Genomic DNA, 26793 nt, shown 5'->3' on the forward strand with positions numbered 1-26793 from the left:
CTGTATAAGCACATGTTGTTTATCCATTCTTCTGTTGATGGACATTTGGGTTGCTTCTACCTTTTAGCTATTGTGAGTAATGCTGCTGTGAACATGGGCATACAAATATCTGTTTAAATCCCTGCTTTCAATTCCCTTGGCTATATCCCTAAGAGTGGCACTTATAATCCTTATAAAGACTGTAGGATTTGTAGTTGTGGCTCCCTTTCACATTCCAGATATCCTTTGTATTTTCTTTTTTCTTGATGAGATAAACTCTCTAGGAATTTATCCATTTTATTAACCTTCTAAAAGAATCAGCTCTTGGCTTTGATGGTTGTATTATATGTTTGTTTTTATGTCATTGATTTCTTCTCTTCTCTTTATTATTGCTTTTACTTCTTTGGGTTATTCCTTCCTTTTACTTTCTTTATGTTGAATTTGCTTTTCTAAGTTCCTGAGATGGTTCTTTATATAACAATTTTTAGCATTTCTTCCTTGTTAATACATATGTTTTCCCATTTAAGTACGACTCTTATTGCACCTTATACTGAAGAGTATTATCATTATCATTCAGTTCAAAATGTTTTCTGATTTCCATTGTGATGTCTTCTCTGACCCATGAGTTATTTAGAAGCATGTTGCTCAGTTTCCAAAAATACAGATATTTTCTAATTATCGTTTTTTATTATTGATTTCTAACTTGATTCCACTATAATCAGATGTTATGCTTGGATTTAAATCCTTTGACTTTTTTAAAGACTTGCTTTATGGATCAGAGCGACATGGTCAATGTTGGTAACTTCCACATGCACTTAAAAATTCAGAATGTGTTCTGCAGTTATTTGATGTAGTGTTCTACCCATTTCAGTTATGACATTTGCCAATCATGTTGTTAAAAGCGTCGGTATCCCTATTGGTTTTCTGGTCCTTTTAATACTAAAAGATGTGACAAACTTCCTAGTATTATTATGGATTTGCCTAGTTCTCCTTTTAGTTCCATCAATTTTGAGGCTAGAACATGAGATGCACACAAATTTATAATTATTATGTTTTCCTAGTGACTTGTTTTACCATTATTGATTTTTTATTATTCAGTTTCCTCCTTCCTATTATCTGGGTAGTTATACTTCCATTATTTGGGGGGTAGTTACATGAGAAATTATAACATGCATCCATGGCTTATCAAAGTCTAATATTAAGCGTTACTTTAATCTTAAATAATGCAAACCCTTAGAATTCTTCAACTTCATTTACCTCATCCCAACTTTTACTATGGTTGTGTATTTTAATTCTCTTTATATATTTTAAAACTATAAAGTGCTAATAATGCTTAAGTGGTCTCTGTGTGTAATCTATATATCTATATATATCAATCCATGTACTTACCATTTTAATTGCTCTCCATTTTTTCCTATGTCTCTAGCTTCTGGGGTCATTTCCTTCTTCCTGAGGAACACCTTTTAGTATTTCCTTTAGTACAAGGTCTGCTGGTGACAAATACTCTCAGGTTTTGGTGTCAAAGTTGCTTTTATATCATCTTCATTCTTTTTTTTTTTTTTTTTCTTTTTTTTTGCCATACGCGGGCCTGTCACAGTTGTGGCCTCTCCCGTTGCAGAGCACAGGCTCCGGATGCACAGGCTCAGTGGCCATGGCTCATGGGCCCAGCCGCTCCGCAGCATGTGGGATCTTCCCGGACCGGGGCATGAACCCGTGTCCCCTGCATCAGCAGATGGACTCTCAACCACTGCGCCACCAGGGAAGCCCCATCTTCATTCTTAAAGGATATCTTCATTAAGGATAGAATTCTAGGTTGGCAGCTATATTCTTTTCAGCACTTTGGAGATTTAATTCCACCGTCTTCTGGTTTATATTTTTCTGTTGAGAAGATGACTGTCAGTCTTATTGCTGTTCCTTTGAAAGTAACCTCTTTCCCCCCCCTTCTGGTGACTTTTAAGATTTTCTCCATATTTTGTTTTCATCCATTTTGTTATTTCTATGTGTGTTTTTATTTATCCTGCTTAGGACTTGTAGTGATTCTTGAATACGTGGCTGCCTTTAAAAAGGAGCTTGATTCTGGCTCAGCATTTCCATCGCCCTGCCTCTGCCAGGTTCCTTTTTTTCCCCCTACTGTTTATTTATTTATTTAAAATTTTTATTTATTTATTTTTGGCTGCATTGTGTCTTCGCTGCTGCACGTGGGCTTTCTCTAGCTGTGGCTACTCTTCGTTGAGGTGCACAGGCTTCTCATTGTGGTGGCTTCTCTTGTGGCGGAGCATGGGCTCTTGGCCCATGGGCTTCAGTAGTTGTGGCACGTGGGTTCAGTAGTTGTGGCTCGTGGGCTCTAGAGTGCAGGCTCCGTAGTTGTGGTGCATGGGCTTAGTTGTTTTGTGGCATGTGGGATCTTCCCGGACCAGGGAATTGAACTCGTGTCCCCTGCATTGGCAGGCGTTTTTTTTTTTTTTTTTTTTTTTTTTGCAGTATGCGGGCCTCTCGCTGTTGTGGCCTCTCCCGTGGCGGGGCACGGGCTCCGGACGCGCAGGCTCAGCGGCCATGGCTCACGGGCCCAGCCGCTCCGCGGCATGTGGGATCTTCCCAGACCGGGGCACGAACCCGTGTCCCCTGCATCCGCAGGCGGACTCTCAACCACTGCGCCACCAGGGAAGCCCGGCAGGCGTTTTCTTAACCACTGCGCCACCAGGGAAGCCCTCTACTATTTATTTATTTATTTATTTATTTATCTGGCTGCGCCAGGTCTTAGTTGAGGCACATGGGATCTAGTTCCCTGACCAGGGGTGGAACCCGGACCCCCTGCATTGGGAGTGCAGAGTCTTAGCCACTGGACCGCCAGTGAAGTCCCTCTGCCCAGGTTCTGATGAAGCTCCCTTGGCCACTACAACAGCTGCTTGGCTGTTTCCTCCCTGCCTCCAGCATTCCCCTCTCTCTCACTGTTCCAGGCATGCAGTGGCTGTGCAGCACATGGCAGCAAATAAGTGGACGTTTGCTCGAGCCCTGATAGAAGTGAGAGAGCTGAGCATCACATCCTTTCTGCACCTGCCAACCACACCCTTCTCCAACTTCAGGGTCTAGTTCAGAACTCTGTGGAGCCTTCCGAATCCTCCCCCCTCCAAACGTCTGCTTACTATCCATCATAACTGCACAAAGCAGGCATATTTTGAGGATGTTTAGCTCTTTGATTTGCCAACTGTGAACGGTGCACATGCAAAGGTTATCAGAATGAAATGTGAGTAGAAGCAATAGCCCAAACTTAGACATAAAGTGATCCAAGAATATCCAAGGGAACTTGCCCACAATTTCCTTACAAGAAAGCTAAGAAATACAAACTATTGGTCTTCTATCCATTTTGTGTTTTGTTAGAATTAACAGAAAACTGACCAGTTAAAAAATACTCAAATTTAGATATGAGTTAGATTTTGAGCTGCCTAATTTGACTTGGGGAAAATAAACACGGAGGAGGTAAGAGCCACAAAAGCAAGCCCACAAGGGCAAAAGGTACAATTCACAAGGGCAAAAGCTCATGGAAAACAATGATCTCAATGGAAATTTTTTTTTTTTTTTTTGCGGTACGCGGGCCTCTCACTGTTGTGGCCCCTCCCGTTGCGGAGCACAGGCTCCAGACGCGCAGGCTCAGCGGCCATGGCTCATGGGCCCAGCTGCTCCGCGGCATGTGGGATCTTCCCGGACCAGGGCACGAACCCGTGTCCCCTGCATCGGCAGGCGGACTCTCAACCACTGCTCCACCAGGGAAGCCCAAAAATATTTTTAAGTGAAAATGAAAATAGAAAAACAATTGAATTGCACTGTATAGAAAACTGACCAAGGAATTAAACTGGCTAAATAGAGTAACAGTTCATACCAGGGGAAAGCTTTACTGATGAAAATCCTTCTGTGTGGTGTGATTCTTATTAAAAATTTAGCTCTGGGCTGCCACTTGGGCTTTATGACTGAGCAGATTCAGTCAAACTCAAATAACTTGTTGTAAACAGAGCCGTATGGAGCCTCCAGCAAGCTCCAACAGGAGACTCACCGTGCAGACTCCAGGGTGTTGGAACAGAACCATGACTCCTTTTACAGATAACTCTTCTTCTGTTGAGAAACAGCTCCAGCTACTTAATCAGGGGAATCAAGTGACCATGGGGCCTGAGCTGCCCATCACAACCCACCAAGCCAATCTGAGGAGTAATTAACACAGCCCAGAAATAGATGTGACTGTCTCTCAGACCTGGGAACAATGACTGTTTGCAGTGTCTTGTGTTGCGGGGAGGGTAAGATCATCTTTGTGTAAAGAGTAGTTGCGTCTTGGGACTTCCCTGGCAGTCTAGTGGTTACGACTCTCCGCTTCCACTGCCGGGGGGTACGGGTTCGATCCCTGGTCGGGGAACTAAGATCCCACATGCCTCACAGCGCAGCCGAAAAATTTTTTTAAAAAAGAAGGAAAGAAAAGTAGTTGTGTCTTGTTACATGGAAGCACAAAGCTGTTCTTATGAAGTTCAAATATGCATAGAAGCGTGCTTATGGACGCGGAGCAGCCACAAATGTGGCAGAGCTGTTGTTAACTCTCAGCCCCAACCCACCCAGACTGCCCTGTGCTGCTGGGGCCGGGAAGCTGCTGAAGGCAGCGTGAGACAGAGACCGCAAGGCTGGAGGGGAAAAAGGAGACGTGGCCCTTCCTGTTAGAGAAACCACAGCAACGCAGCTTTGCTCTGGCAGGAACAGCTGGTCTCAGCAGTGTGGTTCATTTGCAGTTTTCCACACTCCCAGCACCAGCCTCACTGAGCCCTGAAATGGCAGCATCCCTCTACAGGGCCCCTCCTCCAAGCCTCGACCGTTTAATGCCAGCCTCTTCCCTTTGCTCCCCAGTCCTGGGAGCGACAACTGTGTCCTGTGACCACTACAGCTGTGGCACCTGAGTCCCCTGGGCCCTCTCCTTTCTCCACCACCTGTTAACGACGGCTGTGGTCTCCCGTCGGAGCTGTTACAGCCACACACCTTGCTCACTACCTTTCTGTGTACACACCACCTCCCCAACTGTAAGCGCCCCACAGGAGGGACAACCTAACGCCTTTTGAGGATCCCACACCCCACCTGGCGCCTTAGGGATCAATACTTAACGTGCTGGTGACTTGATTCTCACCTCACGTTTCTTACTCCTCCTCTTCCTTGCAGAGAAAATGGGCACCCCGTCCCTTATTCTCTTCCTGGAAGACGTTTTTCCCTTAAAAACCACCTCGTACCCGCCCCCTGTCTCTTTCTGGCTCTCTGGTGGGAAGCCCATCTGTCCCTACCTTCTGTTTCTGGGCACTCTCCGGGTCCTTTCAGATGCAGTAAAATGAAAGCCAGGAGGAAGAAGGCCCAACACCCCCTCAGGCAGTTTTAGCAGCAGGAGAAATCAGGGCTTTATACGAAGCCCTGCTAGAAAAAGGTGCAGTGAAATTCATCTCCTGAGGACAGCCTGAGAATCATCAATGGTGAGTGACACCGGGAACCCGGGAGCTCGCAGTATCGGAAAACATACACCAAAGGTTCAAGATTCAGAAGTCTGTTTCATGTCTTTATTGACCAGAGGAAAAAAAAAAGGGTTACAGCATTTCAGACTTTATCCAAACACACAAATGGTAACAAAGGGCACCCACAAGTGACAGGCATGGTCCCTAAGGCCTGGCTCAAAGGCCATGCTGGCGGGTGTGGGTGACTCCTCAGCCCTCCTCCCTCAGCATCTCTGTCCCTTCCTCCTCTGCACCTCACGGACACCCCTGAGATCAGTTAAAATTGTGCAGAAACTAAGTTACTCTAGAGGAGGCTGGGCCCTGCTTCACTGCCAAGAAAGAGCAGGTTCTGAGGAGACGATGGAAGCAGGCTTCGGGGTGGTCACTCAGGAGACGCCAGGCTGCTCCCTGGGTCTGGCCTGCATCACCCATGGCCTTGGACCTGGGCAGGGAAGGAAGCAGGGAGACACTCCCCACGTGGCAGCCCTGGGCAGCTGGAGAGCGTGGGTCACTGGTCATGTGATACCCCCCAGCCCATGGCCAGACCTCTGCCTGAAGTTACTCCCCCGGAGGGAGAAGGCTTTCAAGAAAAAAAACACCAACTAGGTTCATAAAGGGCTTGGGTAAAATACTTTTCCAGAAACCTTAAGAAACGAATCACTCTCAGATTCCTGGAGCATTGGAACAGCTGAAATTGTCATGGGGTTGCCGGGAGGAGGGAAACCTGGTGAAAGGCAGCTCTCTAGTCCCTCAGATCACATAGCAAGGGGCTCAGCAGTCTTTTCGCAGGCTCCACGGTGGACCTCTGAGAAGCATGATGAAAGAAACAAGGCATCCTGAGGGGCTGGCCCACGCCTCCTCGCTCCTTCTTGCTGGCTTGGGACCAGAGGTGATCGTCAGGTGAGCCCCAGAGAGCAAATCTGATTGGGCACGAGGCCCCAGATGCAGCAGCTTTCCCTCCTTTCAGTCTGACGGTTCTTATTCAAATCGGCCAAAGAGCACCTCGCCCTTAGTTCTGTTCTACTTAGAGCAGCTTTTCCTTGACTCAGTCAAAATCTTTTCTTTTTTTCCCTGAAAGATGACAGGATGGACATCTGTCACCTTTCTGAAGGGGTGGCTGCTTTTATTGTAGGTAGAAGTTCCTCTAACATTTTACAACTGTAAAAATCCTGGGCTCGGGCCAGACTTCCGAGGTGCCGACGTGCACGTTCACGTTGGTGCGCAGACCTGGCGTGTCAGCAGACGCCCTGGATGCACGCTTCTACCCTACTCTACACAGACACATGAGGGCAACGCGCGAATCCTGGAGAAGAGTTAGGCCACCTGGGCGGGGGCAGGTCACAGGCTCAGAAGACATTTGGCATAGTCGATAGTCATTTCCAAAACACCATGACCCCAGACCCACGCAGTAAGCATCTGAGCTGTGGAGCAGAGAGAACCTCAGCTTTGAAGGTGCCCAGGAGCCATGGGCTTGAGGGAGCTTTTATGGATGGAGCATTCCCCACGGGCACCTCCCCCTCCTCCAGACCATCTGCCACCCTAAGAAAGTCACCCGGGGAAAAGTCAGGATTCTCTGGCCCCTTTGCGTTCCATGACTGCTCATCGAGACTCAAAAGCTTAGAGAGTCCAGTTACGAGCTCTGAGGGCACAGCCCAAAGGAGGGCTTTCCTCCTCTGGGTCCAACAGCGTTTGATCCTCGACGCCTTGGCACTCCATAGAAAGAAGTGGTGGTGAGGGCTAGGTCAGAGATCGGGGAGTCCTCAGACTGCCCAGCAAACCCACACACACTATGGAGGATGGTGGGGGGCGGGCCTCACTGATGCCGCCCAGGTCAGAAACCAAGAAGAGACACAAATATCGCACTTTTGGTCAAGGCATTTCCAAGAGACAATCACAAAAATGATACCACTTTTGGATACTACAACATAACACATTTGGCAACTTTCAAAGAAAACAGCCATCCCCACCCCAAGCCATCGAGGGTCCAAAGTCCCTTTACCCTCAGCCCCAGTTTAAAAAGTCAGGGAAGGAAGATGGGCCAATGGAGGGCAAGAAAAGGCTGCAGAAGCAGTTACATCAACTACCTAAAGCGCCTGTCTGTCTGTCTCATTTGGCGCAGAATGCCGCCTGCCTCAAACCTCTTCTTGGGGAGAAAGCAAGCTATCTGGGGGGTCCAGGCTGCTGGAGACAAACGACGCAAAGCTGAACATGGTAGCAGCTGGGTGCCCCGAATCCAGAGCTGCGAGCCCCAGTCTCCAACCACAACCAAGGACACCCTATCCTCCCCCTCCTCCAAGAGGCTTTGTTCATAGGAACGTGGGGTACTCTGGCAACTCTAACCAAACCTTCGTTCAACAACCTGAAGCTAATCTGCTGCATTATTTTGGGGTGCATGGGCGGGGAAAGATGGTGTTACAAAGCGGCTGCCAACGTCCAACATGGCCCACTCAGGTGGAAACATGGCACAGCACAGGGAAAAACCTCTTCGTTTGCTCCAGCTTCCTTGAAGCACAGCATATGTGCAAAGACCTAGGCCTTCCTCTTCCCCTCCCCCTAGCCCTAGATCAGCTCCAGCTGGGAACCTGGCCCAGCTGCTCTTGTAAAGATTTGTTATAACACTGGCTAAGAAAACAGAAGCAGGTACTGAAAAGGTATTCTGCAGCCAGAAGCGGCCTCTGTCTTCCGGTTCCTGTGGGTGGGGCTGGGGTTCCTTTGGTTTTGCCCAGAACACTTCTCCACCGGGGGCCAGGCTCAGCTTTGCTTTGCAGTAGCTCGGTTACTGTACAGGAGCAAGATTTAACTTCACAGAGGTGCTCTGCTGGGTTGCTCTCTCGTCGGTTAGGACTCCGGACTTTACATCCGAGATCCTCTCTCCTGAAGAATCTGGAAGGGGAAGGTGGGGGAGAGGGCTGAGGCTTGGAGGCCGGATGCAGACTGCTTTTGGGCGGCGGATGCTTACCAGACCGCCAAGGGAAGAGAAAGAGACCCGGAGCCGCTTTCCACTGGACCCCGTGGAGCAGCACGACAATCCGTTACCCCAGGAAGCCAGGCAACCGCCCCTGAGGCGCTGCAGACTTTTGCTGAACACGGCCAGGCCTAAGTTTATGCGCTGTTGGACCACGTCCCCTGTGAGAAAGGACACGGTCCGGGCTCACCACATATTGATGATTTAGAAGCATGTATGTGTGTCTGTGTACGAGGGGGCACAGGGGAGGAAAAAAGATAACAGTGTGCAACCATTTTCCAGTAACTTCAGGGCGTCAGGGGGCGGGGGGAATCACAAAGGTAACCAAACACCTTTTCTCTTGAGATGGCAGAGAAAGAGAGAGAGAGAGACAGAGAACAGTTTCAAAATATAAAGGTAAAATACTTTCCAATTTTGAGTTTCAGAATTCTCACCTTATAGTAATTAATGGCCATAAGCTTTTTCATTGATTTGACAGAGGCTGGGAAAAGACTACCCTATTTTGGTTCACGTGTCCTAACTAAAAGCCTCTGTCACTGCTCCAAAATTCCTGATTTAATTTACAACAGTCAGGGGCTCCCCTGGTGGCACAGTGGATAAGAATCCGCCTGCCAATGCAGGGGACACAGGTTCGTTCCCTAGTCTGGGAAGATCCCACATGCCACGGAGCAACTAAGCCCGTGCGCTACAACTACTGAGCCTGCGCTGTAGGGCCCGCGAGCCACAACTACTGAAGCCCGTGCGCCTAGAGCCTGTGCTCTGCAACAAGAGAAGCCACGACAATGAGAAGCCCGCACACTGCAACGAAGAGTAGCCCCCGCTCGCCGCGACTAGAGAAAGCCTGCGTGCAGCAACAAAGACCCAACACAGCCAAGAAAAAAAAAATTACAACAGTCAAAAGGCCAAAATGAAGGGGAAATGCAAAACTGGCTTGAGAAGGAAAGGGAAGAACCTGTGAGCAACAGTTCAGGCAAGGCCTGCGCAGAAGCTGGGAGCAAAGAGTCAGAGACGAAAGTGCGGTGAAGCGACTTACCTTTGCCTTCTCGCTTGGCTCAATGACAATGCCATTGGTAGAATTATTTAATTCTCTGGAGACAACACAGAGGAATTCTGCCTGATCCTCATTTCCATAGTTATAGGAAGATCCGATGCTGATTAGCTGATAAAACAAGAATATGGTGAACATACAAATAGTGATCTTAAAATATTTAAGTGCCACACAAATCAAACCTTCCTCCTCATTGAACTTTTGTTTTGCTTCTCAAAGGATGAAGAATTCTCTGGATCTATCAAGGCCCCAGGGGATAACTGGATCTCAGGTGTTCACCAGGCTTCCCCAGAGAAAAGTGTGAGTTCTGCCACTGTCCCCTCACCCAAGCACTTGAAACAGTGCCAAAGGCAGCAGCCAGGATTGATACGGTCACATTATTCCTTCTAGCAAACATTGAGGGGAAATAGAATGCTTCTGTGAATGAAAACGGACACTTGCTTCAGCCAGAACACCTACACAGAGCTGGCTCATCTTTAAGCAGAAGTCCTAGACAGGAGACTGGTGCTCGGGAGGCTCTGGAAAGCACCACACGAGAGTCACTGAACAGCTACTCTAAGCCAAATGCTGCTGGGACTTCTAACCTTTTTGGTGAATTGAACTCAGGCTCTAGTCTAAAGAGGAAATACAGATGCAGAGAGGGAGAAGCTGAGCCTGAGGGTGTGGTCATCCTGGCAAGTCCACAAGGCCTCAAGTCGGAAGACCATGACTGACTTGCTGTATGACCGCGCTATGGACACCTCAGCTTTCCTGGGCCTTAACTTCCTCCTCCGTGTAATGGAGTCAAAGGGAGCAGATTTGGTCCTCCCACAGCACATCAATAAGATGAGAAAAACAGGATAAATTATTCATTAGTTTCACAAAGAACAGTTTTAAAAAAATTGTTATAGGGACTTCCCTGGTGGCACAGTGGTTAAGGATCCACCTTCCAAGGCAGGGGACACAGGTTCAAACCCTGGTCCAGGAAGATCCCACGTGTTGCGGAGCAACTAAGCCCGTGCGCCACAACTACTGAGCCTGAGCTCTAGAGCCTGCGAGCCACAACAAAGAGGAGCCCCGGCTCGCCAAAACTAAAGAAAGCCCGAGTGCAGCAATGAAGATCCAATGCAGCCAAAAATAAATAAATAAATTTTTATTAAAAAAAAAAAGTTGTTATAATATCCTTTGTCTTTGAAACTTTATACCAGGGAAAAAACACTTCTGGAGTGGAAGTATGGTGACATTTTGAACAAGAACACCTGAACAAGAACTAGGCTGACACATACAGGTAGCACTGATTCTGCAGTGGAGCTAAGTGTGAGGAATCATCCAGTATTGGTCCTGAAGACAGAGACACCTGTGTGTTTGATCTATAACATAATACTGTTAACACATAGAGTAACTCTTATTTAAGAAGGTAAGCTTATGGTGACAGTTCAGCCGACCTCTTAAACTCTACCTAAAAACAGGCATGATTCATTGAATTTATAACACAGTCATTCTATTCATGCTCAGCCTCCCTGTGTTTTGAAGACAACAGATGAACAATTCTGCCATCTAATGGAAGAAAGCAGTAAAATTCTGGCTCTCAGACACTGTTTTGATGCCTCGGTCACAAGCACAAAGCTAAAGAAGAGAAACCCACAGAGTGAATGGAAAGGACCTCGCCACCCTCCTTGATGTCTGATCCCTTCACATCACAGCTGTTCACTACGCCGTGCACGGGGGATGGCGCACATACTCGGAATGATGAAGATCTGACCCTGGGATAAGCAAAGGGAGGGTTGTTGCTAAACCCTAGTCTTCTTTAGCTACTTAATCTAGAATGTGTCAACAAAGCACTTTTTAAAAAAAAATATCTTTATTGGAGTATAATTGCTTTACAATGGTGTGTTAGTTTCTGCTTTATAAACACAGCACTTTTGAAAGGAATCCCTCTGAGGGAAAAAAGCCCAGAGAAGCACTTTCAAGCCTAAACAAGCTGGCTGGCTCTCTCTGGGCAGAACCACGCAGAAACTCTCGATACGAAGCTGGGAGACACAAGACTACCCTCAGTTCTCCCCAACTCATCACGTCTACCACGCAAAGAATCCACGCGGAGTGGCTCTTTCTCCATTTTGGAACAGGACCACATCTGGCCCCCACCCGACTCCCAGGGTGATTAACTGGCTACAGACGGCGACTGGCTCCGAGGCTGAGACACAGGGCTGCTCCCACGAAAGAAACATTACCTGTTCGAATTTCCAGCCGTCAGACATAGTGGACACCATCTGCGTGAGCTCCTCTTCTTGGCACTGCAGGACTCTGTACACGTGCTTCACGGGGCCCTGTGACAACCACACACAGACTCTGAGGACCGGTTTCAAGGGCACAGCAGTTTGCAGCTGCCTTGGTGAGACTCTCCAAAAAATAAAGACTGGAAAGGAGTTTGCTTGGAATTCTTTTCTTGGTGGCCACCCACTATCCCCTTTGCAAGCAGCACTGTAGTTTTTCAATAAAAACTTACCCAAGAAAGAAAATAAGGGGTCCAAGAACATGAATAAAATAAAAGAATCCTGAACTCTGGAGGGATGAATTATGTGAGTGACCATGCTGATAAACTGAAGACTTCATCTATTTCCCAAAGTAGAAAATAAGAGTGAAACTGCTCTGGACAAGAAAGCCACATTTTCTTCTTCGGTCACTATAGCTGACATACATGCTGAAAATGCAGACCATATCTTGGTTTATTCAGAATGATACCTTATATATGGGAATAATACATTAAATAGGGACCCCATAATGCACACATGTTCAAGCTATTCTACCCTCTGCTGAAGCTACCTGGAAGTGTTTCAGTGTTACATGGTAACATTCCTGTTATAGATATGCGTATAATAAAAAAATATCTGGTCTTTGTTCCTGGTTCCTTGCACAGACCTCCTAAAACCTTTGCAAACTCCTGAGTGACAGAAGTGTCTTTTGGGGACTTCCCTCGTGGTCCAGTGGGTAAGACTCCTCGCTCCCAATGTAGGGGCCCGGGTTCGATCTCTGGTCAGGGAACTACATCCCACATGCATGCCACAACTAGGAGTCCGCATGCTGCAACTAAAAGATCCCTCATGCTGCAACCAAAACAAACAAACAAACAAACAAATAAATGGAGGGGAGTGTTTTTGTATGCTAATGAGCTGGTCATCGGAAAGACTGAGGGAGTTAGAGGATTAGAACTTTCAGCCCCATCCTGTGACCCTGGGGGAAGGGGGAGGGACTACAGATTGAGTTCAATTACCAAAGGCCAGTGATATAATCAACCTTCCCTACCAAATGGAACGTCCTGAAAAACTCCTAAGTGACGGGGTTCAGGGAGCTTCCAGGTCGGCAGACACATCCGTGTGTTGCGCAGTTGGGGGGTGGCGCGTGCTGATTACACGGGGACAGAGGCTCCTGTGCTCAGGACCCTTTAGGACTTCACCCCATGAATCTCTTCATCTGGCTGTTCATTTGCATCCTTCATAATAAACTATAGTAAGTAGAGCATTTCCTGATTTCCACGAGTTAGTCTAGTAAATTACTGAACGTGAAGGGGGCATTGTGGGAGCCCCCGAATTTGTCGCCAAGCCAGACAGAGTGCAGGCGGCTGGGGACCCAGACTTACGACTGGCACCTGAGACCCGTGGAGTCTGACGCTGACTCTGGGTGGTCAGGGTAAGGGCAGGATTGAACTGTTGGTCACCCAGTTGGTGTCAAAGATTCAGAGAAAGGCCATTTGCTGGCAAGACTCAACTCTCTAGAACATAAATTAGAACCTAAAGCCAAAAGGCAGAGCAACTGAAATGGATGCCCCAGAGCCATAGCACTAAGGCCCCTACACTTCACTGACACTTATGATCTGGCCCATGGGGGACGAGACGCCAGTCACGAGACAGCCAGGGTGGCTGCAGGGAGGCAAGCTTGCCAGATGGAAGTTCCAGTTCCCAGAAGGACAATTACAGGCACACAGGAGGACTCGGTATTTAGCAATCTGGGACCATTCAGTGTTGGGTGCAAAGCTGCACACTCACTGCCCATCCCAGAGGGCATAAGGCACAAACAGCAACCCAGGTTCATAACAATGACTCCTGGTCATGGAGAAAGGAGTCAGTTATGTTCAACTGGATTTTAAGGAAATACGGACTGTTTCCTTAAGAATGATGAAAACTTAACACTTTTTCAAAAGGACAAGCTGGCTTCAGCTACCTAGAAAATTCGTTTTAGAACCACTTGGGGAATACTGGATAAATAAAAGCAGCTACTGATCACCGAGTGCTACAAGCCCCAAGTGTTACACCCTTCTCTTCTAGTCTTCACTGCAGTCCTGGAAGGCAGGTGTTGGCTTCCTTCTACACATGGGACACTGGTGTTCGGAGCACAGTATCTTGCCCAAGCTGTACAGCGATTAAGTGGATTGGAGGTAGAGCTGGGACTTGAGCCCAGATCGGCCTGACAACATTATAATCTTTTTTGTATACTTTGTCCTTCTAAATGAGGTACAGCTACTATTAAACAAGGTGCTAAGGTAAAAATAATTTTCTTCCATGTGAAATATAGGACAAATCTTCTGACAATTTCAATTACTCTAGCCATGCATTTCGGAAACAACCAGATGTTTTATATTATAAGATGTAGAGCATCCAAAAGACCTGATAGTGGCCACAGCTGTCAAAGTCCCCGGCACTGAAGATATCTGTACTGCCTCCTTTTTATTCTTCTCTTCCAAAGTCAACCACTGGTGCTCTCAAATGCACCAAGATTAATCACCTAGGAAAAAATACTACCAAGGACAGCAGAGTAATAGAATGGTGGCAGCCACTAAAAGAGATGTGAGGTCACTGAGAAAGGGCAGAGTAGGTCCCCCACATCTCGGGCTTCGCCCTATCGTCTGCCACGTGTGTCTCCTTTCAACGCAGACAAGTTGAAGGAGATAACGTGTTTGAAGGGACAGCCACGGAAATCCAAACTCAGCTTTAGAGCCACGTGGGACAAATGCAAAAGGGGACGTCATTGAACAACATCAAATCCATTGCCCAGAGTTCCACTAAATAAAGAGGACAGATGGAAAGATCAATTAACATCAAAAGGGTCTTGACATTCCTAGAATAAAAAGGCTTCCAACTGGGTATAAATCCACAAGCCTCAGAATCTAGAGAACTAATTAACTGCTGTCATCAAATAGAAATCTAACGATGCTCTCAAGGAATTTGCTAATGGCAAAGAACTGCGGGTGTTCAGGGGCCATGATTCGAATGGTTTCAAATGACATACTCTATGGTACCATCAATATTTATATTAAGCAATCAAAGGGGTTTTTTTGGAATGTGGAAAACTGAGGATGAGGCAATACTCTCAGAATGTCTGATCTATTAAGTATCTATAATAGTGAAAGATGCCATGTAAATATACTATGAAATGGCAGAAAGCTTGGTGACACTAGATAATATTTCATATGGTAATCTGCAAACCAAATACAAGTTCATCTTTGAACATTAAAAAGGAGCCTTTCAGGGCTTCCCTGGTGGCGCAGTGGTTGGGAGTCCACCTGCCGATGCAGGGGACATGGGTTCGTGCCCCGGTCCGGGAAGATCCCACATGCCGCGGAGCGGCTGGGCCCGTGAGCCATGGCCGCTGAGCCTGCGATTCTTTCAGCCATCGGGCAGATGTAAGAGAACTAAATGAATAAGCCCTTCTTTCCACCTTTGCAAAGTGCTGGAGATAAAATGTATAAAAGAGTTCATTTTTTATCATAGGTGTCCGTTATTCATCCAGATAATTCCATTTAGAGCCAGAAAAATTTTGACATATGAAGTCTAACACAGAAAGAGCAAGGAACTATTTTTTACTTTTGAAAAGGAACATACTGCCTTCTTATTTCAAGGAAAATTCTATATTGCAATAGATTAGATCTCAAGAAAGCGACCACCACCGGTATCTGACGGGATAAGAGGCAAGTCATGCTAGAGTCCAACTCTGCCCCGTTACTGCAGCTAAACTCTCTTAAAATAGAGCCTAAGTACATGAAAGGGAGTGTCTGTGTTTCTTGCTAGACTTTAAGTTTCTTGAAGGCGTGGACCTTCTCCTATCAGTTGGGGTCCCCAGGGCCTAACAGAAGCTACTGTGGCCACTTACTTAAGACACATGATGGGTGATGCGACATGAAATGAGATAAGAGTGCCTCACTGCCTTCCATTCTGTTCTCAAACTATGTGGCAAATTCTGTTTGATTTTTGTTACCATATCTACTAAGTTAACATAAAAATCCAGACTTCAGGGCTTCACTGGTTGCGCAGTGGTTGAGAGTCCGCCTGCCGATGCAGGGGACATGGGTTCGTGCCCCGGTCCGGGAGGATCCCACATGCCGCAGAGCGGCTGGGCCCGTGAGCCATGGCCGCTGAGCCTGCGCGTCTGGAGCCTGTGCTCCGCAACGGGAGGGGCCACAACAGCGAGAGGCCCGCGTACCACAAAAAAAAAAAAAAAAAAAATCCAGTCTTCATAATAAAAAGAGAAGCTTGATAGTATTTTCTTAGAAGCATGATTCACAAGCCACTTGCAAAGTCTATGCCATGACTGGTTTCAAGAGGCTGTCAGAAGCTGGATGTGACAGGGCCACAGGCTGAAGGCTGGTCCTAATAAACAGAAGCCAACAGGCGGAAGCAAGACCTTGTTTGGTCTCCACGCGGACATGAAGGGAGACAGATACTCCGCCGGAAAGAAGAGGCTCTGAACCTCAAGTGCAGTGGCTCCCCCCACTGCCAGATGGAGAGCAGCCACAACCTCCCGCTCTTCTAAGGGGACTTGGGGCTGTTTCGTCTTCTTTGTGATTTCTTCTCCTCTGTTTCCTTGTTCTGAACAAGTCTGGCAGAGTACACGCTGTCTGTCTGGCAGACGGACAGTGTTCCGCACAGAGACCTCCGGCTCTATGGGGAAAGGCAGGGCTCTGGCCAAGCAGCACATCATCCATTTCGAATCACACCCAGACACATGGACAAAGAGAGCCACTCGGGATATCTTCCCCTTAAGAGTTCAAGACCCATTACCTGTGAAGTTCTGTTCTCGTTGTCCCGTATCCTTTCCTTAACAAGTCGCACGAGAGACGCAATGTTGTAAAACTCCGCTTCCTCCAGCACACCTAGAAGGGCCCAACTGTAGTTAGATGTGCGTCAATTCCCCAGAAACTGGCAGGAAGAGGCTGGAGTTCATGAGCTTGCTAAGGACTCCATCTTTCAAATGCAAGTCTAGTCTATCTCCTGCAGCCTGGGAACTGTTTCTTTCGGTTTGGTGTGCACCCGCGACCTTTTCCCCAACGGCAGTGAGTCAACAGCGCTCTGTTTACTCCGTTTCACCCCTGCAGTTTCCCACCCGGCACCGTCCCCTGCTCTCCCTGCACCTGCCCGTGAGCTGCAGGACACCTTTACCATATGTCACTTAGGTCCTGGAACTAGTCCCATTGGACAACTCTTGAGCTTGCAATTTCTACCTAGTTTGTCCTAAAAATGACCAAAGGTCTGTGTGTGTGTGTGTGTGTGTGTAAATTTATGTGGACCAAATTTAACAAGATGCTTATTATTTGAACAATATAAAAGGCAGTCATTGAAAGAATCCCATGCACAGGACTTCCCTGGCGGTCCAGTGGTTAGGACTCGGAGCTATCACTGCCATGGCCCTGGGTTCAATCCAAAAAAAAGAATCCCATGCTAAACAAAATCAAAGGCCTAAGACAGGATAACTAAATGGGATGTGTGATCCTGCGCTAGGAAAAAAATTTGCTATGAATACCATTAATGGAACAACTGATAAAATTAGAATATAAGCTATAGTTAAGGTGTTCATCAATATTAAGTTTCCTGAATTTGGTAACTGTATTGTGGTTATGTGAGAGAATGTCCTGTTCTTGAGAAATACACACTGCAGCATTAACGGGTGAAGTCTGTAACCTAGTCTCAAATAGTTCTGAAATAAAAACTAGAAGAGGGAGAGGAAAAAGAGCGGGGAGGAGGAAAGAGAGAATGAATTGTAATGCAAATATGACCAAAAAATGTTAAAAATTGGTGAATCTGGGTAAACGGAGTTCTTTGTACTATTCTTGCCCTTTTCTCTAAATTTGAAATTATTTCAAAATGAATTTTTTTAAGGCATTAGAAAAGATGCTTCAGATTCCTCTTTTCAAGAAACAAGAGTACCCATGAGTTGGTAATTGCTGAAGCTGGATGGTGGGTGGAATTTACTGCACTATTCCCATTACTCTGTATGCATTTGAAATGTTAAGGAAAAAAAAAGGGAGGGGGCATTTAAAAAAAAGGGGAGAGTGATTCCTCTTTTGACTGGTTTTAACAGCAGTGTTCTGCAGCCACTTCATTAATTAGCACGGCCATTACAGCTTTCTCACGCAGAGCTAAAGCTCCCAGGTCAGGGTGCCCTGGCTCTAGGGAAAGGCCCCAGTCTTCAACTGAATGCCTCAGTGAGACCAAGATAGCCTTTTGTTTTTTTATTTTTATGTTTTTTAACATCTTTATTGGAGTATAATTGCTTTACAATGGTGTGTTAGTTTCTGCTGTATAACAAAGTGAATCAGCTATACGTATACATATATCCCCATATCTCCTCCCTCTTGCATCTCCCTCCCACCCTCCCTATCCCACCCCCAAGACAGCCTTTTAGAAAGACGTCTAGACCCACTTACAGTCCAAATGCTCTACAAACCAAAAAGATGAGTCAAATAACGATGCACCTGACAACGGGCTGGAGAATGAATTAGGTCAGATGCAAAAATTTACAAGGAAGCATGAGACCAGTCTTAAAAGAAATGAGGCCAAGCCTTTATTATTATTTTTTTTACAGCTGCAAGTTCAAACTAAAATTGAAAGTATGAATAGCTAAATGTCAGAGATTTGTTGCTTCAGGCTGTGGACATTCACTGCTAGTAATAAGTAAATGTAAAAAGGGGTCCTGACAATTCTGCAGGTTCAGAAAAAACTCCAAAGCTATCTCCAAAGCTGAGCTACGTAGCTTCCTTCTCCCGAAGGAGGCTGAAGCGAACCGAAAGGGGCTCCTTCAAGACCCTCTCAGACGAGACTAGGTAATTGGAGGCTCCCTATTTATTTTCGTAAAGCTTTCCTACACTATCTACTGCACACGAGCTTGATGAAAACCTCAAAACCTTGATGAAAACCTTCCCTGGCGGTCCAGTGGTTAAGACTTCTCGCTCCCAATTCAGGGGGCACGGGTTCAATCCCTGGTTGGGGAACTAAGATCCCACAGGCCGCACGGCGTGGCCAGAAAAACATAAAATAAAATAAAATCTGTGGGAAAAATAATTTCAAATCTGTGAAACAGCTTTAAAGATTTGACCTGAACTTTGAAAACGCCCAGCGCAAACATCGTTCTTACCTTCTTCTGCCAACTCCTTCGTAATGATGAGCTTCCCATGGCGGAGGTAGTTCAGGATAGGACCAAAGTAGGTAGGGTCCCTGTCAATCAGATATGCCCCTGTCTCGTCCTGCCAACCAAACATAAGGGTATCATTGTGGAGCTTTCCGGCTAAGTCAGGGCAGGGTTTCCACCTCTCTGTCACAATTCACAAGTGAGCGGGCAAGTTTTGCTAGATATTTATCACAAACTATTGGCAAGAAGCCTAGTTTTATGTATCTTGTGCTTCAAGATCATTTCAGGGAGGGTGTTACAGATGTACAGTCATATTCATCATCTAGGCATTAACTTGAACTTCTAAAATTTTTATTCTGACGCAATTACCAACATTCTTCCTTTGGGATACTTGTTATAAAGAAACCGAGGAAGAAAATGCCATAGTTGCATGATCTAAATTTTTGCTTGAGATGGACATTCTGACTTCTCTATTGTCCCTGAATCACATTCCTAATTCTAAGAAAACCTCTGTTCAGTTGGCAATGCTCCAGAGCTCAGGGCCAACAACAGTGGGAGTCTGCATTGGCAGCTGTAACTCACACACTCCAGATCTGTGCCCACAGGAAGCTTGGCACAGCCAGGACTTGGCTCTGAGCAGTTTTAATCCTACTCATCTTTACAGTAAAGGGAACAAGAAGAAACTGGCTTCTACTGCAACAAGGAAAATTTGGGGTAGATCAAATAATTCCTTTAGAATAAGCAAGGTTTTGGAAACTCTTTAAAGTTAGGGCAGGACAGGTTTCCTTCAATCTGAGATTTATTACAGGAGAGGCAGGAGATGAATAAATGAAATCAACCAATGTTTACCCAACCCTAGCTCTGTTGCAAGGTAACAGCTAAGTGCTCTATGGGATACAAGGCGCTGTAAGCAATGATCAATGTTTTTAAGTCAGAAACTAAAAGATGAACGTGTAAAGTTAAAAAAACAACTCAGACAACAGCTCAAACTGAAAACGGGTTAGGCGTCCTGTCACCTCTCAACTCTCTGGTTAGCAGCCATGCATCTTGCCCAACAGCACTCTCTGGGTTTCATTTTCCCTGGTCTTAACGGGTCAGCTGAGGTTTGCACTGGCAAATGACCACCTCTTTCCAAGGAACGTATCTGATCTCAAATATCGACCTAAAACAATGACAGTTACCAGATAGGAGCTCAGGGACCAGGACCACAGGAAAGAAGTATGATATCATGAGAAGCACTTCCTGCAGCTGTCGAAGCCATCATCAGACCCAGGCTTTCACCCAACTTGGCAGAGGGGTCCGAGAGGAAGTCTGAGAAAGCTACAAAGATGCCTTAGCTCACCCTGACCCAGTTCTGGATGCATCTGGCACAGGCGGTGAGGGGCTGACGAGGAGCCAGGGGAAAACTCATGCAGACCTGAGGGGCTGGGATGAGAGGTGCAGAGAGGAATACGGAGAAGGGGTGTGGAGTGGGTTCTCGTGGGTGAAGGTGGGCACAGTGTGGGGAAGGAGCCGCTGAGAACGAAGGGTGGCGTCAGAGAGAAAGCCCGCGTGCCCCTGAGGATGGGGGAGAATAGCCCCCGGGGTTAGCCTGGCGGGGAAAGAGGAGGAGGAGGGGGTCCCGGCCCGAGGTGCCCGCCAGTGAGAAGCGTGTTGCAGGAATCGGGGGACAAGCCTAGGAGGAAAGAGGGGGTCTGAAAGCCGGGGGCGCGCCCGAGGGCGGGGCACACCTTGTCTGAGTCCAGCTCCGGGTCCTCCTGGCAGCAGAGGCGGCAGAGAAAAGACTTGGGCTCCCGGCCTAGGGTCTGCCTGGTGGTCACGAAGTAGGTGCCGCCCACGTTCAGCCGGACCCAGCGGGCGGCTCCACCGCCCCCTGCCCGCTCGGGCGGTCCGGGACCCGGCTCCAGCGGCTGCGCGGCGGCGGTGGGCTGGCGGCCGTACCCGCGGGGCGTTGGGCCAGCGGGGCGAGGGCTGGGGGGCCCGCGACCCGGGCCGCCCCCGTCGCCCAGCCCACTCCCGCCACCCCCTCCCAGCCCCGCCATCGCCGGGTCCAGTTGCAGCTCCGCCATCTTGGGCTGCCACCGCCGCCGCCGCTGCCCGCGCGCCGCCGGGCCGGCCCATCTCTTGGCAGGGAGAGCCGGGCCGGCCCATCGGCGGGGGAGGGGCCGGCGGAGAGGGACGGGAGCGCCCCCAACCAGCTCCCGGGGACCCTGGCAGTAGAGGCTAGGCGCCCGCCTTCGGGGACGGGACTTCCGGAACCAACCCCCATCGCTATTGGCTGACCTGAGAAATAGGGCTCGCCCCCTTGGCTTTGGGGCTGGCTGAGGGGAGGCCTTCCGGGTGACCCACTTCCGTTCCTTGGTGCTGTGGACTGTGGGCCGCCGGGGTCGGTGAAGGTGAGTGAGGTTTGGGTCCTTAGGTCCGACCCCAGCGGGTTCCTCTGCTCTGCCGCCTGCAAACCTCGGCCCGACCCTTGTCGCGCCCCTACCGAGGACGCCGGGCCCTGCGGTTGCCCCGCTGGCAGAGTGTCCCTGCTGTAGCTGCTGCTCCGCGCTCCCTTCCTTTCCCCTCCCCCGAGCGCGAGGTCGCAGGGGCCAGTCTGTGACCCCACCGCCTCTGACTTAGGCGCTTCCACTAACCTTGTCTCGTCCAGGCCGACCCCAGCCTGGCCGACTTCAGTAGTCCGGTTTGGAGGCTGCGGAAACGTTGCCGGGAGATAGTTTTAGCTTGCTGAGTGACACCCAGCAGGCTGGAGGGCTGTGCCCTTCCCTCCTCCTGAAGGTTTCAGCATTCGAGCGTGTGGAGCTTTCAGAGCTTCTCAAGTGCAGGGTTCATTTACCGATTCAGCAAATATTCACTGAGCACCTCCTGTGTGCAAGATCTGTTCTAGGCGCTGGGGATTCAGCAGTAAATAAAAGACAGCAATCCATTTATGAAGCCTATCTTCTGTGCTTGGAAAAGTCTCTGTAAGGGCGCTTATTTCTCTGGTGTATTTAAAGGTCACCTGCCCCTCACCTCCACTCCAGGAAGCATAAGCTATCCTGAGAGTGAAAGGAAGCGGCGGGTGTTGGACGAGTGTCTTGAGATCCTGGGGGAAGATTTCTTCCATCTTCCTTGTGATCCACCCCATAACTTGTAAAGACCTTTGACATTTCAGTCTTTTTCCTAATGTTTGACATTGATCTTATTTAGTTTAAGTTGACTATTTTCCCATATTCTATCCTGGTTTTTTTTAAAAAAATGGCTGTAATCACTTTCCATCTTCTCTCACATTCACACATGTATTGAATACCTTTTTTAAGCGTATTGCCAGTATACTCAGGGTATGTGCTAACACTGCAGGGGATCGTCAGACATGAATAGGAAGGTGCAGGTGTATTACTAATCTGACAGGGAGTGGGTAGAGAGCCCCTTAAGTTTGTATAAGATTGTAGGGCAAATTGATGTGCACAATTACATCTGATATATATATATATTTTTTTTTTTTTTAATTTATTTTTGGCTGTGTTGGGTCTTCGTTTCTGTGCGAGGGCTTTCTCTAGTTGTGGCAAGCGGGGGCCACTCTTCATTGCGGTGCGCGGGCCTCTCACTGTCGCGGCCTCTCTTGTTGAGGAGCACAGGCCCCAGACGCGCAGGCTCAGTAGTTGTGGCTCACAGGCCTAGTTGCTCCGCGGCATGTGGCATCTTCCCAGACCAGGGCTCGAACCCGTGTCCCCCTGCATTAGCAGGCAGATTCTCAACCACTGCGCCACCAGGGAAGCCCTACATCTGATATTTTTAACAGCCTTCTTAGGTAAGCAGGGCTATTATCCCCATTTTTCAGGTAATGAAATTTTGGTCGAGAGTCTGCCCTATTTAACTAAGCCTTGTTGAAATGGGGGTATGTGTCAGGTTCTGTGCACTGGAGAATCAGTGAATAAAACGCAAACTGAGTGGAAATGCATTTAAATTATTTTATGTAATGCATGACTATTGCATTACCAGTATTTCCAGAGGTACATGGAGTGCAAACACTAGAGAACTGGGCTTTGATAAGTTAGGAGTTGGGGAATAGAGGAAGGACCATCTAGCGGGGAGAGACTATATTTATATGCCAGGTTGCACACCTTGAATTTGAAAAGGTAAATTGTCCTCCTCTTCTGATTTAGTAATCCTAATTCCTTTAGTTGACAGATATACCCACTCATATGATGCTGATCTATTTCTGAAATACCTGAATATTTCTAAGATGCCCTTCAGACGATTCTCTCCAAGAGCCCTGTTTTGATCTGACCAGTTTTATTTTCTAGGATCTCTAGATGGCTGGACGGAAACTTGCTCTAAAAGCCATCGACTGGGTAGCTTTTGGGGAGATCATACCCCGCAACCAGAAGGCTGTTGCTAACTCCCTGAAATCCTGGAATGAGATCCTCACCTCCAGGTCAGTACCTTGCTGAGAGGGAGCCTCTTAACCTGTCACTTAATGTGGAAACAAAATGTGCTTTGGAATTGCACATGAATTTTTGATGTTCTTCCGGCAGAAAGTATAAAGAAACCATGCATTTTCCAAATACAAGTAATTTTTTTGCATTCCTTTGATCTCCCTCCAAGGGAAGAGTGTGATGATAGCCCCAGGCCATAGGAATAAGGAACAGGGAAATTGCTGTGTGAATTTTTTGTTACTCATGGAACAATCTTAACTTTTGCTTTTCTACGTGATCAGGTTGGCCGCTCTGCCTGAGAAGCCACCTGCTATCGACTGGGCTTACTACAAGGCCACTGTGGCAAAGGCTGGCTTGGTGGATGACTTTGAGAAGAAGGTGAGACTTCAGGCAATTAAAGATCTGGTCTTGTAACACGTCCTGCTTGGGGAGCAGGATGGTGGACAACTACACATGCAGGATGACAGGGAGGAAAGAGGGGTGGAATTAACACCCAGAATCCAAAGGAGGCTCAGGAGAGATGGGTGTGGCCAGAGGTCTTGTGATGATAGATTTAAATGGTAAATAGGTGCAGAGACTAAAGGGTCTCTTTTTTTTTTTTTTTTTTTTTTTTGCACGCGGGCCTCTCACTGTTGTGGCCTCTCCCGCCGCGGAGCACAGGCTCCGGACGCGCAGGCTCAGCAGCCATGGCTCACGGGCCCAGCCGCTCTGCGGCATGTGGGATCCTCCCGGACCGGGGCACGAACCCGTGTCCCCTGCATCGGCAGGCGGACTCTCAACCACTGCGCCACCAGGGAAGCCCAACTTCAGGATCTCTTCATTCAGGTTTCTTATCCAAGGAAACAGTATGGCAGAGCCTTAACCTGGGAGCCAGAGGGCTCTTGAGTTGGACGTTTCTGCCCAACTCTGAGTTCCTTCTTAGCTCCCCACCTGTCTCCTTTTAGAACAAATGTAACATTATTTTTCTACCCTTTTACTGTTTTCCTCTTTTCTCTGCTGTCTTTTTTTACTGTCCCTTGTAGCTGTGATCTCTTGCTCACCTATCCTCTTCTGATGTTAAATTTCAACATCCGTAGTTTGTTTGTTGATTCAACAGTTGCTTATTGAGGGCCCACTCTGCCATGTGCAGTGCTAAGTGATGGGGCTACAACACTAAGCTGTCTTCTAAGGAGACCATCTCCTCCATCTCCATTATGCAAACATGACTTACGCCAGTCCACTACGGTTTCTTTTAAAAGAGAAATCAGGGGACTTCCCTGGCGGTCCAGTGGTGAGGACTTTGTACTTCCGCTGCAGGGGGCACAGGTTCAATCCCTGGTCAGGGAAGTAAGATCTTGCATGCCAAAAATAATAATAATAATAATAAATAAATTTTTTAAAAAGATGAAAATCGAAGAGATTTTATATATTTATCATTAGAGAGCATTGTTACGCTGTAATAAGTAATACTGAACCATAGTGTAGTGAAACCCAAAGTAATACATTAGTAAAAAAACAATAATTTTCTAAACCTGTGATCTGGGTAATACAGAGTTGCTACTCAAAATCTAATAAAGCTCTTTCTATTGTGAATTATAGAACACTACTTTTTTTTGGCTGCGTTGGGTCTCTGCTGCTGTGCGCAGGCTTCCTCTAGTCACGGCGAGCGGGGACTACTCTTCATTGCGGTGCGCAGGCTTCTCATTGCGGTGGCTTCTCTTGTTGCGGGGCAAGGGCTCTAGGCGTGCAGGCTTCAGTAGTTGTGGCATGTGGGCTCAGTAGTTGTGGCCCATGGGCTCTAGAGCGCAGGCTCAGTAGTTGTGGCTCACGGGCTTAGTTGCTCCGCGGCATGTGGGATCTTTCCAGACCAGGGATCGAATCCGTGTCCCGTGCATTGGCAGGCGGATTCTTAACCACTGCGCCACCAGGGAAGTCCTAGAACACTACTTTTTATAAAGCCATATGTTTTAGGGAAACTTAGGAGTGACATAGAACTGATAAATGTGTAAAGTAAATTTTGCTGGATTTTTGTATATAATCATCTCTAGACCTCTGGACATTGAGGATTCATTATGCTGTGGTCAACTTCAAATACTTTCCAATTCCAAATATCTCAATGAATGAGCCTTGTCTTTTACAAGTATATGCCGAGCTGGGCAACATCAATGGATTTTCTAAAAATAATGTAAATGTCTTCTGTTCAATGTTACTTGAGTGCAATAAAATGCAGAATTCTTTAAAAAAAAATCAGAATTTCTTTAGAATTGCAGGGTTCTTTGAGGTCATCAAGTCCAACTCTCTTTATCAAGTGAAGAAACTGAAGCTCATTGTAATAAAGAATTGTCCAAGGTCTCCAGTTAGTTAGTGATGGGGCAGAGAAGAACCTTGAGCTTCCATTGGTAGTCTAGTACCCTTTCCACTATGACGCCCTAGATGCATTCTGGTTTCCTCCCCGAATGGAGAATGTGTTTTTATACGCTCTATTATGATTAGCAGCTTTGAGCCCTTTTAGGGGGGCTCTTGGTTATGTTAACGACAACTCACTGTCACTGTTTTGTAGTTTAATGCCCTGAAGGTTCCTATGCCGGAGGATAAATATACTGCCCAGGTGGATGCTGAAGAAAAAAATGATGTAAGTATTTGAGGCTCTTATTTATTCTAAAATTCTCTTAATTCCTGACAGTTCTGTTTCTTCCTAGTAAGGTTAAGGTGGAGTGACTTTAAAGGATCAATAAAAAGGAATGAACTATTAATAAACGCAGTAACATGGATGAACCTCAAAATAATTCTGTGAGTGAAAGAAACCAGCAAAGGAGTACATACTGTACAATAACATTTCTGTAAACAGAATTTCTCCCTTCTCTTAAAAGGTGAAAATTTGTGCTGAGTTTGTGTCTCTCTCTAAGACCAGGATTGAGGAATACGAGAAAGAGGTAAGGATGAGCCTTGGCCTTTGCCTATATTTCCTCTCTTTCACGGCCACACATTATTCACCTAGTGGGGGTAACCTGCCTTGGATTCTTTTTTGCATCTCTGCAGCCCTATTTATCTTAACCCAGTTCCCGTCTCTTTCTAGCTGGAGAAGATGAAGAACATAATTCCATTTGATCAGATGACCATTGAGGACTTGAATGAAGTCTTCCCAGACACCAAATTAGATAAGAAGAAGTATCCCTACTGGCCTCACCAGCCAATTGAGCAATTGTAAACTTGAGTCTGGGAGAAAGCTCTGGCCCTTGAATTATAAACTCTGGACATTAAAAATAATTATATAGTGCTGTGTGTGTCTGCTCCTTTGCGGGTGAGATAGTTAAACTCTGGAGTTACCTCACTGGGAGCGGAGTTTTTGTTAAAATGGAAAGGTATGCCCATAGGTGTATGCTGTTGCCTAATGGTGAGGGCCTGTAGGAGCCAATTACTGAGCCCCCAGGGCTGCTGAAATTGTACCAAATAACAGTAGGGTCGATGACTGTTTTTCACTGGAATATGGTAAAGAGGAATCATTATCTACTGATTGCC

The 26793-nt window shown here is 47.2% G+C and overlaps 2 protein-coding genes across 5 annotated transcripts; one reads left to right on the forward strand and one right to left on the reverse strand.

Annotated features, from left to right (window-relative positions):
• Positions 1-5523: 5523 nt before the first annotated feature.
• On the reverse strand, positions 5524-21070 carry KCTD2 (potassium channel tetramerization domain containing 2). 2 transcript variants are annotated; one of them, XM_082604730.1, is made up of 6 exons: positions 20605-21070; positions 18881-18989; positions 16531-16622; positions 11710-11805; positions 9485-9610; positions 5524-8369 (listed from the first exon to the last, which is right to left on the reverse strand). In XM_082604730.1, the coding sequence occupies exons 1-6, from the start codon at positions 20941-20943 to the stop codon at positions 8340-8342; spliced, it is 792 nt and encodes a 263-aa protein (XP_082460856.1). In that variant the 5' UTR covers positions 20944-21070; the 3' UTR covers positions 5524-8339. The 2 variants fall into 2 exon arrangements, with proteins under 2 accessions (XP_082460856.1, XP_082460857.1); XM_082604731.1 differs by lacking the exon at positions 5524-8369 and adding an exon at positions 8461-8612.
• ATP5PD (ATP synthase peripheral stalk subunit d) lies at positions 20159-26552 on the forward strand. Of its 3 annotated transcripts, none has more exons than XM_082604732.1 (6): positions 20159-20250; positions 23173-23294; positions 23577-23673; positions 25835-25906; positions 26145-26207; positions 26351-26552. In XM_082604732.1, exons 1-6 carry the CDS (start codon positions 20233-20235, stop codon positions 26480-26482), a joined length of 504 nt encoding a protein of 167 aa, XP_082460858.1. In that variant the 5' UTR covers positions 20159-20232; the 3' UTR covers positions 26483-26552. The 3 variants fall into 3 exon arrangements, with proteins under 3 accessions (XP_082460858.1, XP_082460859.1, XP_082460860.1); XM_082604733.1 differs by lacking the exon at positions 20159-20250 and adding an exon at positions 21194-21270; XM_082604734.1 differs by lacking the exon at positions 20159-20250 and adding an exon at positions 21202-21270 and having other exon boundaries at positions 23164-23294.
• Positions 26553-26793: the final 241 nt, after the last annotated feature.

This window comes from Mesoplodon mirus, assembly GCF_964341445.2.
Source record: "Mesoplodon mirus genome assembly, chromosome: 18".
Taxonomy (NCBI): Eukaryota; Metazoa; Chordata; class Mammalia; order Artiodactyla; family Ziphiidae; genus Mesoplodon; species Mesoplodon mirus.

Excerpts from the sequence above, each read along its gene's own strand:
- ATP5PD (XM_082604732.1), top strand. Across the intron at positions 23,674-25,834 it reads TGGATGACTTTGAGAAGAAG|TTTAATGCCCTGAAGGTTCC; the intron begins GTGAGACTTCAG and ends ACTGTTTTGTAG. Across the intron at positions 26,208-26,350 it reads TTGAGGAATACGAGAAAGAG|CTGGAGAAGATGAAGAACAT; the intron begins GTAAGGATGAGC and ends GTCTCTTTCTAG.
- KCTD2 (XM_082604730.1), bottom strand. The coding sequence starts at position 20,943 with ATGGCGGAGCTGCAACTGGACCCGGCGATGGCGGGGCTGGGAGGGGGT. Across the intron at positions 16,623-18,880 it reads GAAGGAGTTGGCAGAAGAAG|GTGTGCTGGAGGAAGCGGAG; the intron begins GTAAGAACGATG and ends GGGCCCTTCTAG. Across the intron at positions 11,806-16,530 it reads ACGAGAACAGAACTTCACAG|GGCCCCGTGAAGCACGTGTA; the intron begins GTAATGGGTCTT and ends TGGTTGTCACAG.